General features: G+C 38.2%; 1 protein-coding gene across 10 annotated transcripts in view; it reads left to right on the top strand.

The window, feature by feature from the left end:
- Positions 1 to 15,149, top strand: part of EIF4G3 (eukaryotic translation initiation factor 4 gamma 3) — a 367,346-nt gene that overhangs the window by 263,491 nt on the left and 88,706 nt on the right. For all 10 annotated transcript variants that reach the window (XM_079928402.1, XM_079928400.1, XM_079928399.1 and 7 more), the window contains one exon: positions 11,122 to 11,210. In XM_079928402.1, coding sequence (XP_079784528.1) covers positions 11,122 to 11,210 — 89 coding nt within the window. The remainder of the gene's footprint in view (positions 1 to 11,121; positions 11,211 to 15,149) is intronic.

Below are 15,149 nucleotides of genomic sequence, written 5' to 3'. Positions count from 1 at the left end.
TGTTTCTTTTCTTTGACATTTCTTAATGACCCAATCATTCTTACATATTTTATCACCATGATTATTCTTTTCCAGTTTATTTACATCTCCATGGTAAAAACTTAATCCTTCTCTCACCTGGGTTTCTTCTTTGCTCTACCCCTGTTCCTTAAATAAATCATCACATTTTCCTAGATTCTCACAAGGATCTGTGGAAGAACAAAAGGACAGAATAATATCCCCAACTTCAAGAAACTCTAGACAAAATTCTTGAATATGATATAATCAGAATAATTTATTGCCAACCAACCTTTAGGATTTCAGAGCCGGGTGGGGAAAAAAAGTAAAACATTGGGGCTGGGAGACAGGAATGAGAAAGGATTGGAACTGGGTGTTAAGAGTGGGACCTTGCACTCTTTCCATTATTGGAACATTCTACTCGTTATGTACAACCCTGTGACAATACACTTGAGACCTTCCCTTACCAGTAGTAAAGTATCCTTTTTTTTTTCCTTTTTAAGCATGTAAGTTTCGGGTGCACAGCATTATAGTTCTACAGCTGTATACACTACAGAGCGATCAGCACCACAAATCGAGTTACAGTCTCTCACCGTACAGTTGACCCCCTTCACTCATTTTTCCCACCTCCTTTCCCCTTTGGTGACCACTAACCTGTTCTCTGTATCTGTGAGTTTGTTTTTGTTTTTTTGGTTTTTTTTTGTGGTACGCGGGCCTCTCACTGTTGTGGCCTCTCCCGTTGCGGAGCACAGGCTCCAGACGCGCAGGCTCAGGGGCCATGGCTCAGGGGCCTAGCCGCTCCGCGGCATGTGGAATCCTCCCGGACCGGGGCACAAACCCATGTCCCCTGCATCAGCAGGCGGACTCTTAACCACTGCGCCACCAGGGAAGCCCTCTGTGAGTTTGTTCTGATTTCATTTTGTTTGTTTATTTATTTTATATTCCAAATATATGAGTGAAATCATTGAATATTTGTCTTTTTCTGTCTATTTCACTTAGCATAATGCCTTCAGGGTCCATCCATGTTGTCACAAATGGTAGGATTTCATTATTTTTTATAGCTGGGTAGTATTCCGTTGTGTGTGTGTGTGTGTGCGCACACACACACACCCCACATCTTTTTCCATTCATCTGTAAGTGGACACTTAACGTTGTTTCCATACCATGACTGTTGTAAATAATGCTGCATTGAACACAGGGGTGCGTATATCTTCTTAAATTAGTGTTTCCACATTCTTCAGATAAATACCCAGAAGTGGAATAGCTTGGTTTTGTGGTAGCTCAATTCTTAGTTTTTTGAGGAATCTCTATACTATATCCTATAGTAGCTGCAACAATTTACAGTCCCAACAACAGTGTACAAAGGTTCCGTTTTCTCCACATCCTCTCCAACATTTGTTATTTCTTGTCTTTTAGATAGTAACCATTCTAACAGGTGTGGTTGATATCTCATTGTGGTTTGGATTTGCATTTTCCTGATAATAAGTGATGTTGAACATATTTCATGTGCCTGTTGGCCATCTGTATTTTGTCTTTGGGAAAATGCCTATTCAGATCCTCTGCCCATTTTTTAAATCAATTTGTTTGTTTTTTTCTGTTGAGTTGTATGAGTTCTTTATATATTTTGGATATTAACCTCTTATTGGATATATGATTTGCAAATATCTTCTCCCATTTAGTCAGTTGGCTTTTTCATTTTGATGACGGTTTCCCTTGCTGTGCAGGAGCTTTTTAGTTTGATGTAGTCCAGTTGTTTATTTTATTTTATTTTTTATTTTTCTAAAATAATGGGTTTATTGAGATGTAATTCACATACCATAAAATTCACGTTTAAGTGTACAATTTAGTGGATTATAGTACATTCACGAAGTTGTGCAATCATTACCACTATCTACTTCCAGAATATTTTCATCATGCAAAAAAGAAACCCTGTACCCACTACCCACTAGCAGTAATTCCCCATTCTCCCCCCTAGCCTCTGACAACCACTAATTTACTCTCTGTCTCTGTAGATTTTCCTATTCCGGACTATGTTAAATTTTTGAAGTGTAAAAAAGAATTCTTTTTTTTTTTTTTTTTTTTTTTTTTACACCAACACCCACCCCCCACCTCATTTCCCCCCTTGGTGTCCATACATTTGTTCTCTACATCTGTGTCTCAGTTTCTGCCCTGCAGACCAGTTCATCTGTACCATTTTCCTAGGTGCCACATATATGCGTTAATATACGATATTTGTTTTTCTCTTTCTGACTTACTTCACTCTGTATGACAGTCTCTAGATCCATCCACATCTCTACAAATGACCCAATTTCATTCCTTTTTATGTCTGAGTAATATTCCATTGTGTGTGTGTGTGTGTGTGTGTGTGTATATATATATATATATATATATATATATACACACCACATCTTTTATATCCAGTCATCTGTCAATGGACATTTACATTGCTTCCATGACTTGGCTATTGTAAATAGTACTGCAGTGAACATTGGGGTGCATGTGTCTTTTTGAATTATGGTTTTCTCAGGGTATATGCCCAATAGTGGGATTGCTGGGTCATACGGTAATTCTATTTTTAGATTTTTAAGGAACCTCCATACTGTTCTCCATAGTGGCTGTATTAATTTACATTCCCACCAACAGTGCAAGAGGATTCCCTTTTCTCCACACCCTCTCCAGCATTTGTTGTTTGTAGATTTTCTGATGGTGCCCATTCTGACTGGTGTGAGGTGATACCTCATTGTAGTGTTGATTTGCATTTCTCTAATAATTAGTGATGTTGAGCAGCTTTTCATGTGCTTCTTGGTCATCTGTATGTCTTCTTTGGAGAAATGTCTATTTAGTTATTTTGCCCATTTTTGGATTGGGTTGTTTGTTTTTTTAATATTGAGCTGCTTGAGCTGTTTATATATTTTGGAGATTAATCCTTTGTCAGTTGCTTCGTTTGCAGATATTTTCTCTCATTCTGAGTGTTGTTTTTTTGTCTTGTTTATGGTTTCCTTTGCTGTGCAAAAGCTTTTAAGTTTCATGAGGTCCCATTTGTTTATTTTTGTTTTTATTTCCATTACTCTAGGAGGTAGGTCAAAAAAGATCTTGCTGTGATTTATGTCAAAGAGTGTTGTTTTCCTGTAGGAGTTTTATAGTGTCTGGTCTTACATTTAGGTCTTTAATCCATTTTGAATTTATTTTTGTGTATGGTGTTAGGGAGTGTTCTAATTTCATTCTTTTACATGTAGCTGTCCAGTTTTCCCAGCACCACTTATTGAAGAGACTGTCTTTTCTCCATTGTATATCCTTGCCTCCTTTGTCGTAGATTAGTTGACCATAGGTGCATGGGTTTATCTCTGGGCTTTCTATCTTGTTCCATTGATCTGTGTTTCTGTTTTTGTGCCAGTACCATATTGTCTTGATTACTGTAGCTTTGTAGTTAGTATAGTCTGAAGTCAGGGAGTCTGATTCCTCTAGCTCCGTTTTTGGCTTTGGCTATTCAGGGTCTTTTGTGTCTACATACAAACTTTAAGATTTTTTGTTCTAGTCCTGTAAAAAATGCCATTGGTAATTTGATAGGGATTGCATTGAATCTGTAGATTACTTTGGGTAGTATAGTCATTTTCACAATATTGTTTCTTCCAATCCAAGAACATGGTCTATCTATCTCTCCATCTGTTGGTATCATCTTTAATTTCTTTCATCAGTGTCTTGTAGTTTTCTGCCTGCTTAGGTAGGTTTATCCCTAGGTATTTTATTCTTTTTGTTGCGATGGTAAATGGGAGTGTTTCCTTAATTTCTCTTTCAGATTTTTCATAATTGGTGTATAGGAATATAAGATTTCTGTGCATTAATTTTGTGTTGTGCAACTTTACCAAATTCATCGATTAGCTCTAGTAGTTTTCTGGTGGCATCTTTAGGATTCTCTCCGTGTAGTATCATGTCATCTGCAAACTGACAGTTTTACTTCTTTTCCAATTTGTATTCCTTTTATTTCTTTTTCTTCTCTGATTGCCGTGGCTAGGACTTCCAACACTGTTGAATAATAGTGGTGAGAGTGGACATCCTTGTCTTGTTCCTGATCTTAGGGGAAATGCTTTCAGTTTTTCACCATTGAGAATGATGTTTGCTGTGGGTCTGTCATATATGGCCTTTATTATGTTGAGGTAGGTTCCCTCTGTGCCCACTTTCTGTAGAGTTTTTATCGTAAATGCGTGTTGAATTTTGTCAAAAGCCTTTTCTGCATCTGTTGAGATGATTGTATGGTTTTTATTCTTCAGTTTGTTAATATGGTGTATCACATTGATTGATTTGAATATATTGAAGAATCCTTGCAACCCTGGGATAAATCCCACTTGATCATGGTGTATGATCCTTTTAATATGTTGTTGGATTCTGTTTGCTAGTATTGTGTTGAGGATTTTTGCATCTATATTCATCAGTGATATTGGTCTGTAATTTTCTTGTTTTGTAGTGTATTTGTCTGGTTTTGGTATCAGAGTGATGGTAGCCTCATAGAATGAGTTTGGGAGTGTTCCTTCCTTTGCAATTTTTTGGAAGAGTTTGGGAAGGATGGGTGTTAGCTCTTCTCTGAATGTTTGATAGAATTCACCTGTGAAGCCATCTGGTCCTGGACTTTTGTTTGTTGGAAGTTTTTTTTTTTTTTTTTTCCTGAGGTACGCGGGCCTCTCACTGTTGTGGCCTCTCCCGCTGCGGAGCACAGGCTCCGGACACGCAGGTTCAGCGGCCACGGCTCACGGGCCCAGCCGCTCCGCCGCGTGTGGGATCTTCCCGGACCAGGGCACGAACCTGTGTCCCCTGCATCGGCAGGCGGACTCTCAACTACTGCGCCACCAGGGAAGCCCTGTTGGAAGATTTTTAATCACAGTTTCAATTTCATTACTTGTGATTGGTCTGTTCATATTTTCTATTTCTTCCTGGTTCAGTCTTGGAAGGTTATACCTTTCTAAGAATTTTTCCATTTCTTCCAGGTTGTCCATTTTGTGGGCATAGAGTTGCTTGTAGTAGTCTCTTAGGATGCTTTGCATTTCTGCAGTGTCTGTTGTAACTTCTCCTTCATTTCTAATTTCATTGATTTGAGTCCTCTCCCTCTTTTCCTTGATGAGTCTGGCTAATGGTTTATCAATTTCGTTTATCTTCTCAAGAACCAGCTTTTAGTTTCATTGATCTTTGCTATTGTTTTCTTTGTTTCTATTTCATTTATTTCCGCTCTGATCTTTATGATTTCTTTCCTTCTGCTAACTTAGGGTTTTCTTTGTTTTTTCTCTGGTTCCTTTAGGTGTAAGGTTAGATTGTTTATTTGAGATTTTTCTGTTTCTTCAGGTAGGCTTGTATAGCTATAAACTTCCCTCTTAGAACTGCTTTTGCCACATCCCATAGATTTTGGAACATCGTTTTTTCATTGTCATTTATCTCTAGGTATTTTTTCATTTCCTCTTTGATTTCTTCAGTGATCTCTTGGTTATTTAGTAATGTATTGTTTAGCCTCCATGTGTTTGTGTTTTTTACCTTTTTTTCCCTGTAATTGATTTCTAATCTCATAGCGTTGTGGTCAGAAAAGAATGCTTGATATGATTTCAATTTTCTTAAATTTACTGAGGCTTGGACTTCCCTGGTGGCGAAGTGGTTAAGAATCTGCCTGCCAATGCAGGGGACACGGGTTCAAGCCCTGGTCCGGGAAGATCCCACATGCCATGGAACAGCTAGGTCCATGTGCCACAACGGCTGAGCCTGCGCTCTAGAGCCCGCGAGCCACAACTGCTGAGCCCACGTGCCTGGAGCCCGTGTTCCGCAGCAAGAGGATCCACCACAATGAGGAGCCTGCGCACCGCAACAAAGAGTAGCCCCCGCTGGACGCAACCAGTGAAAACCCGCACGCAGCAACAAAGACCCAACGCAGCCAAAAATAAATAAATAAATTTATTAAAAAGAAAAAAATTTACTGAGGCTTGATTTGTGACCCAAGATGTGATCTATCCTGGTGAATGTTCTGTGCGCACTTGAGAAGAAAGTGTAATCTGCTGTTTTTGGATGGAATGTCCTATAAATATCAATTAAATCTATCTGAGCTATTGTGTCTTTTAAAGCTTGTGTTTCCTTATTAATTTTCTGTCTGGATGATCTGTCCATTGCTGTAAGTGAGCTGTTAATGTCCCCCACTATTATTGTGTTACTGTCGGTTTCCTCTTTTATAGCTGTTAGCAATTGCCTTATGTATTGAGCTGCTCCTTTACTGGGTGCATATATATTTATAATTGTTATATCTTCTTCTTGGATTGATCCCTTGATCATTATGTAGTGTCCTTTGTTGTCTCTTGTAACATTCTTTATTTTAAAGTCTGTTTTATCTGATATGAATATTGCTATCCCAGCTTTCTTTTGATTTCCATCTGCATGGAATATCTTTTTCCATCCCCTCACTTTCAGTCTGTATGTGTCCCTAGGTCTGAAGTGGGTCTCTTGTTGACAGCATATATATGGGTCTTGTTTTTGTATCCATTCAGTGAGCCTACGTCTTTTGGTTGGAGCGTTTAATCCATTCATCTTTAAGGTAATTATCGATATGTATGTTCCTGTTAACCATTTTCTTAATTGTTTTGGGTTTGTTTTTGTAGGTCCTTTTCTTCTTTTGTGTTTCCCACTTAGAGAAGTTCCTTTAGCATTTGTTGTAGAGCTGGTTTGGTGGTGCTGAATTCTCTTAGCTTTTGCTTGTCTGTAAAGCTTTTGGTTTCTCCATCAAATATGAATGAGATCCTTGCTGGGTAGAGTAATCTTGGTTGTTGGTTCTTCCCTTTCATCACTTTAAGTGTATCATGCCACTCTCTTCTGGCTTGTAGAGTTTCTGCTGAGAAATCAGCTGTTTAACCTTATGGGAGTTCCCTTGTATGTTATTTGTCATTTTTCCCTTGCTGCTTTCAATAATTTTTCTTTTTCTTTAATTTTTGCCAATTTGATTACTATGTGTCTTGGCGTGTTTCTCCTTGGGTTTATCCTGCCTGGGACTCTCTGCTCTTCCTGGACTTGGGTGGCTATTTCCTTTCCCATGTTAGGGAAGTTTTCGACTATAATCTCTCCAAATATTTTCTCGGGTCCTTTCTCTCTCTCTCTTCTCCTTCTGGAACCCTTATAATGCGAATGTTTTTGCGTTTAATGATATCCCAGAGATCTCTTAGGCTGTCTTCATTTCTTTTCATTCTTTTTTCTTTATTCTGTTCTGTGGCAGTGAATTCCACCATTCTGTCTTCCAGGTCACTTATCCGTTCTTCTGCCTCAGTTATTATGCTATTGATTCCTTCTAGTGTATTTTTCATTTCAGTTATTGTATTGTTCATCTCTGTTTGTTTGTTCTTTAATTCTTCTAGATGTTTATTCTTTAATTCTTCTAGGTCTTTGTTAAACATTTCTTGCATCTTCTCGATCTTTGCCTCCATTCTTTTTCCGAGGTCCTGTATCATCTTCACTATCATTATTCTGAATTCTTTTTCTGGAAGGTTGCCTATCTCCACTTCATTTAGTTGTTTTTCTGGGGTTTTACCTTGTTCCTTCATCTGGTATATAGCCCTCTGCCTTTTCTTCTTGTCTGTCTTTCTGTGAATATGGTGTTTGTTCCACAGGCTGCAGGATTGTAGTTTTTCTTGCTTCTGCTGTCTGCCCTCTGGTGGATGAAGCTATCTAAGAGGTCTGTGCAAGTTTCCTGATCCCGTTTGTTTATTAAAACCCAGTGATTAAACTTGTCTGTGTCCCAAATATTTTTCAGAATTTATATATTAGTCATTTCATAAAAAGAGCTCTGAGGGAAAACAATTTTCCCATAATGTAAAAATTTGCAAAAATCTTGAAATCATAGCATTGCTCTACTGTTGGAATTTACTTATTCTGTATTTTAAAGTAGTAGAAATTCAGTGTGCCTCTAAGAGTTGAATTCTTATAGAGAGTTGGGGAGGCTCCTTTAAGCATCTCTAAATTCAGGTAATTATGAATCTCATCCAGAGATTGTCACTTTTCCTGTGGTGCAAGACAAGGGGGAAAGAATTTGTCTTTGTCCTGGGAATGTTGGTAGTACCTCTTGTAACAGAGAGCTGCTGTCATTTGTTCAGTCAACAAATTTGAATGCCTATCCTGTGTAAGGAACTTTGCTTGGCACTGTGGATGATGCCTTAAGGAATATTTTAAGTAGAAGAATAACCAATCAAATCAATTCTTTAGAGAGACCATAATTCAGGCAGTATTGCACATGATATGTTAAAATAAGAAAATGGAGGCAGTGATTTGAGACTATCTCTTGTTAACTCAGTGCAGTAGTAAGGGCCTAATTAAGGTATAGGCGTTGGGAATGGACCAGAAAGGAAAGAACAAATCTGAGACAGTATGTTAAATTTACTTCCCTTCTTCTAGCTAACTTGGTATTAATTGTCCTTTAAATCTGGCAGTTGGTGTTTCTGTCTCTGTGTCTCTCCCTCCCTTGCTTCCTCCCGCCTACCTCTTCTTCTCCCTACTCTAACACACCAAAGGTTACTGCACCTCTCCATCAGTAATGGTAGGAGAGGGTTAGTATATCACAGTCTCACTAGACACTAGGTGTGTATCTGTGTCCAGTTTTTTAAAGGACTGAGTATCTCCTAAAGAGGTGTGTGCTTTCTCTCAGCTCTTTTTGTGAATTATTGCTTTAAATCAAAACTTTAACCACTTGAATAGAGTAACAGTTCTTGCTGTGTACGCAGCTAATTTTTAAAAAGCATGTTATATGTGTTATGTTACCCGTGGAAGAAATGTTTTGTCTAATGTTTTGGGGTTGGGTACATTTGATACAGTTTTGAAGGAAAAGTTTGTCTACATCTTTGGTTTTTTTGTTAAGAGGAAACTACTCCTGAGTTTGTGTTTCGTCTTAACAAATCCTCCAGAAAGTAGTCTTCCCCTTTTCCATGAATGGAAATTAGAGCTGAATTCATGCATATATGAAACAAAATGTTAATTTAAATGTACAGTTTCCTCAAGCTCTCTATAGCTCTTAAAAAGGATTCTTCTGTGGATGCAGAATTAATCAGAAGCATTTCAGAGAGATGCATATAAAATGGACTGGTTATATAAAATCAGAAGATTCATAAAAATTGAAAAGAGACCACCACATACCACATACATGAATACATGAATATACACATTCATCATAAGACTATGAGGCAACAGCGAATTTAAACCCACCCATAGTTACCATAATCTGAGTTCCATACTTTGAGAAAATTATTTACCTTGGTAGGCCACAAAGGAAGAATAACAGTTGGTCTAATAATGCTTTATTGTTCCTTATGGTCTGTGAAGGGAAGGCTAAAGACAAATTGGTTTGAGGTGTGTGTAACAAAGGAGATTTACAACGTATTTTTATGACGGTGCAGTAATTTTGAGAAGATGGTTAAATGTCTCCTTTTCCATGTTCCCCAGACCAGTGTGAGTGTTTATATTCTACTGTTCTTCCAAAAAAGATTTGAACCTGCCCCAGAGAGATTAGTTGGTTTAGTCTCAATGAGATCTTTTATTTCTATAAGGAATCAGAGTAGATGGTTCCCTTCAGCTTTGTGTTTATTCCTTTTGTGGGATCCTTTTAATATATTCTATTTGCTGTGTGATGTTTAAATTATCATTAAATTGTACATCCAAGTGTTGAATGATTTTGTGGAATTTGTAAGCCAAATAAAATTTTAAAAATCCTTTGTAAGCTTAACTTTCCACCTAAAACTTCTGGTACAATAGAATAATTCAATAAAAATTATGTTTCTGCGAATTCCCTGGCAGTCCAGTGGTTGGGACTAGGTGCTCTCACTGCTGGGGCCCCAGGTTCGATCCCTGGTCTGGGAACTAAGATCCGGCAAGCTGTGTGGCATGGCCAAAAAGAAAAAAAAAAATTATCTGTTTCTTCCTTAATTTTCACCCCAGCAGTATGAAAGGGTAGGCAACAGTACTTATGTGAAGTGAGAACTGAATGTTGTAGAAGTGCTGCCTATCTAATGAAATCTTAATCAAAGTATCCTTTTGTTGTCTAGAAAGCTTTTTTATCTATTTATTTGTTTGTTTATTTATTTAATTCTTTTGGCTGCTCCGGTTGCGGCACACAGATCTTTGCTGCGGCATGTGGACTCTTAGTTGAGGCATGCGTGTGGGTTCTAGTTCCCTGACCAGGGATCGAAACTGGGCCCCCTGCATTTAGGAATGCGAGTCTTACCCACTGGACCACCAGGGAGTTGCCTAGAAAGCTTTTTAAAACAGAATCTGGGGACTTCCCTGCTTGCACAGTGGTTAAGAATCCACCTGCCAATACAGGGGACATGGGTTCCATCCCTAGTCCAGGAAGTTCCCACATGCCACACAGCAACTAAGCCCATGCGCCATAACTACTGAGCCTGCACTCTAGAGCCCAGGAGCCACAACTGCTGAGCCCACGTGCCGCAACTAATGAAGCTGGTGCACCTAGAACCTGTGCTCCGCAACAAGAGAAGCCCCTGCAATGAGAAGCCCACACACCACAACGAAGAGTAGCCCCCACTCGCCACAACTAGAGAAAGCCTGTGCACAGCAACGAAGACCCGAAATATGGCCAAAAATAAATAAAATGTTTTTAAAAATCATTAAGAAAAAAACAGAATCTGGAATTTAATATTTTTTGTGGCTTAAAGGAACCTTAGATATCTTCTAATCTTACTCTTATACTTTATAGTTGAATATGCTGGTGCCTGAGAAGTGTGACTTGCTTATGATCACATAGTTGATTAACAGCAGAACCAGGCCCAAGTCTAGAATTGGCTGGTAGGGCAGTTTCTTATATACATACTCAACTCATACTGAATTATGTACCTCAGTATGTCCTAACCTTGAAATAGGAGGAACTTAGGCCACTGATTGAAGGCCATATGAACTGATGTGACCAATTTGTGCCTAAGACATTTGCCATTGCAATCTTTGGGCCACACACAGCTACTCAGTTCTTCACTTTATCATCCATCTATCTCCTCAGTGTGGAGGAAGCCCTCTTTTTGTCTGCTAAATTTGAACACGGGTATCATTTTTAGACCTAATATTTCCAAACTTTGCAGTGGGAAGTAATGGCAGTCTGCTTTTCTGTTTCAGCTCAGACAGCTATAACTGCACCAAAGACGTGGAAGAAACCAAAAGATCGGACCCGAACCAGTGAAGAGGTGTTAGAGGCAGAATCGGAGGTAAGGGGCAGCAGTAAATCTCTTCAGCTCATCTTCAGAACAGTGGTGCCATTTCCTAAAACAAGTGTGGGTTTGTAACTTTTTCTTGAGATACTGTTTTCCAAGCAAATGTATCAAGCTCAGGGTCTGATTTTTTTTTTAATCCATTTACAGAATTTTTAAAAGATTGTTAATAGCGTGTTCAGTTTCGTTGAATTCTTGTCTCTGTTTCAAAATACCTCTTCTCAAGTGGCAAAAATAAGTATTGTTTATTTTTTTTCCTTATATTAAGCAGATGGGAAGACTAATCTGGTTTTTTAAAAACAGGGTTATTTTCAAATACCTATTAGCAGTGCTGGTGGAAATCATCAGATATATTTTAAGGAAATTGATTTTCAATCTGTTGTCTTTTACCTGCATCCCAGGAATATAACTTTTCACATATGGTTTGTCTATTTGAACTAAGCCGTGCCAGATTTCGCTGTAGGGTACAACACACCAGGTCCAGGACATGATGTGAGGAAGAATCAAGAGCAGATTCAGTCCTAAGGAGTGCTCTACCAATTTCATAGTCTCTAATCTGAGTATCCTTAGTCTTATGTACTGAAGCTTTTAATGAAGAGTAATATAAACAATCTCTATGTTGCTTTTTTCTTCTTGAGCTCTTCTTGTATCTACTTTATGAAAATAATTTTCATTGAATGTTTAAGATAACATTAAAATGTAGAAATTACTTTAAAATAACTTTAAATGCATTTATTTCATAAAACTTTTCTAGCTAGTTATAATTCTTACCCCTTCAGGCAGCTCACAGTACCCCTTTGTTACTTCTCCCTGTCCTGTCATTGTTCGTACATGATGCTCGGTTGATGTCACAGTTAGTCCCATAGCAACCCCTAAAATGTTTCATGGGAGTGATTTCATTATGGTTATCATGGCGTAAGAACTGGCAATAAGTTATAGAGGTGCAAATAGTTGCTACACTCCTTCTGCAACTGAACAAGAAAATGTTGCTCCTACAAAGAATAAAATACCTTCCAGAGGCAGGAGAATAGCATACATTCCTGGTATGGCTGTAAGAGCTTCACAGACTGGTTTCTCTTTCGATTCAGCTGTTATTTATTCACTTTGTTCTGTTATACTTTGTGTTTCTTTTCCCTGTGGCTGTTTTTCAAAGCATTATTGAATATTAAATGGGTGGGTCACTATTCCTGTGCCTCCAGGTATTCATCCTCATCTTCAGGTCGGGGTTGACAAACTTCTCCTGTAATGGTCCAGATGGTAAAGTAACTATCAGGCTTTGTGGATTGTATGATCCCTGACACAATTTCTCAACTCTGCTGCTATAGCCCAAAAGCAACCATAGACAATGTGCAAATTAATGAGTGGCTGTATTTCAGTAAAAGTTTATTGAAATTTGAATTTCATATAATATTCACGTATCATAAAATATTCTTCTTTGAAATGTTTTTCTACCATTACAAGTGTAAAAACCATCCTTACCTTGCACACTATACAAAAACAGGTGAGGAGCCAGATTTGGCCCACGGGCCATAGTTTGCTAAAACCTGCTTTAGATTGTTATTCTTCATACAGAAGAACTGTTTGGACTCATTTTGAACCAATCTCTTTTTTCTTAACCTTATAGTTTAAAAGTGTAATAAAAAGATATTTGGTCATTTGCACACAGACTTTGTCCAGAAATCCTATTCCCTTGTCTTTCCTAAAATTGAGCATTTACTGGAGTAGTTTAGTAAATATTGGTTGTCACTGTCTTCATTTTTCACTGATCATCAAGGTCTTCTTCTCTTAGATTTTTCTCAGCCTTTAAAAGAATGTGTTTTAGATATCAGCATATTTTAGGTTATATATTGAGTTGTTACATCATTGCAAGTACTTAACCAAATTCTTTAAATTATACCCTAGAGGGCTTCCCTGGTGGCGCAGTGGTTGAGAGTCCGCCTGCCGGTGCAGGGGACACAGGTTCATGCTCCGGTCCGGGGGGATCCCACATGCCGTGGAGCGGCTGGGCCCATGAGCCATGGCTGCTGGGCCTGCGCGTCTGGAGCGTGTGCTCCGCTACGGGAGAGGCCACGGCAGTAAGAGGCCCGTGTACCGCAAAAAAAAAAAAAAAAAATTATAGCCTAGAAAGGTAGCTTGAAGGATGATTCATCTTAAAATTGTTAGTCAGGGCATCCTAAAATTTACTTTAAATTTTTAGGATATTTCATTGATTGTTACATATGTAGTTGTCAATCTGATTTTCTAGCACTTTAAAAACTCGTGCATTAAGCAGGCAGTTTTGTCAACTAAATTCTTGTTTTAGTAAGTTCCTATAAAAGTTTCTGCTTTGACAGTCTGGCCAATAAAGTGTTTTCTTTTTTCAATCTGGTTTTCTGGGTAAACAACTGAAGAACTGTTAGACATTTACAAACTAATTGAGCAGAGCTCCATCCTGCTGAAGGAAAAATAATCATAAATATTTAATGCAGCAGTTTTTTTGTGGATTCCCTTGAAAAATATCCCTTCTAATAATGTGCCTCAGACGCCTCATTGATTCTTTGTGCTCTGAATTACGGTTTGTCATTCATAGACCAAGTTTCTTTATACTTTTTTTTCCAGTTAGAAGTTGACTTTCTAAATAATGCATCCTCTGTTTATATCTAATAGATTGTCTGCTGTTGTTGGTTTTAGGTACAGAGAAGATGACTCAATAAATTTTTTTCTCTAAAGCAGCATTTTTTCACACTTTACAGGATCTGTATGAGTTCTATATGATTGTATAATGTAGTTATACTGCTCTGTAATAAGTTTAAGTACCATTTACAGACTCACATGCCAGATTATTAAAGATCTTCTTGATGGCCTGTACTTAATTATGAGGTGATATGACAAGGTTGTTTTGAATTTAGACTATAGTAGAGTATAGAATAAGAAAAAGTGAGGCTGCTAATTCATTATTCAAACTTGGTAGATCAGTTTCTTCTCAAAGTATAAAAGATGCCTCACTGGGCTTCCCAGGTGGTGCGGTGGTTGGGAGTCCGTCTGCCTGCCGATGCAGGGGACGTGGGTTCGTGCCCCGGTCCGGGAGGATCCCACATGACGCGGAGTGGCTGGGCCCGTGAGCCATGGCCGCTGAGCCTGCACGTCCGGAGCCTGTGCTCTGCAACGGGAGAGGCCACAGCAGTGAGAGGCCCACATACTGCAAAATAAAAAAAAAAGCCTCACTTTTTGCCATGTTTTATAAAAATAAATCATTTTTGTCTTTTATTTTCTTGGAATTTTTATGTCTGTCTTTGTTTTGATGGTTTCTGTGCTCTTCCTGTTGGAAGAACAAGGGAGGGAGAGAGAGAGAGAGAGAGAGAGAGAGAGAGAAGGGAGTGTATTTGCGTGAATTTTTTATTTCCATTTTAGAAACAAGGCCTGAAAACCATCTGTTTCTATTGATAACATTTTAAAATTTAGCGTCTTTTCCCCATGATCTGATTTTAGTAGAAGAAAATTTATTAGTATCATATCTGTTATAATACTTAATAACTAAGTAGGGTTTGTAACTCTTTAATTAAAAATTTTTTTTTCATAAATCAGTTGGGGTGACTACTTCCTGGTGTGTATGACATCCTTTTATACCATCCTCTGTTCAGCCAATTCAGTAGAGCCCCTAATTTGGCTCTCCTAGTGTGAATTTATCCACTGGAATTTGTGGTAAATTGCTGTTTCCTCTGAGAGCTTCTTCCAAAGGATTGTTTTCAGAGTGCTTCCCTTTGAAAAAGAAAGACTTAAAGTTCATTGAGACCTTCGCCTCAGGGAGTTTTGAGGGCTGATATAGCCCTTAAGAATTACTTTTTTTTTTTTTTTTTTTTTTGGATCTGAAACTGAGATGGTCAAAAATAATCTGGTGAATAATTTTAATTCTATTTTGCCTTTTAAAAATAGGATGCACTGGAACCCAGATTTCTC

This window comes from Stenella coeruleoalba (genome assembly GCF_951394435.1).
Source record: "Stenella coeruleoalba genome assembly, chromosome: 1".
In the NCBI taxonomy this organism is placed as follows: Eukaryota; Metazoa; Chordata; class Mammalia; order Artiodactyla; family Delphinidae; genus Stenella; species Stenella coeruleoalba.
This window is presented reverse-complemented; position numbering and strand designations above follow the sequence as displayed.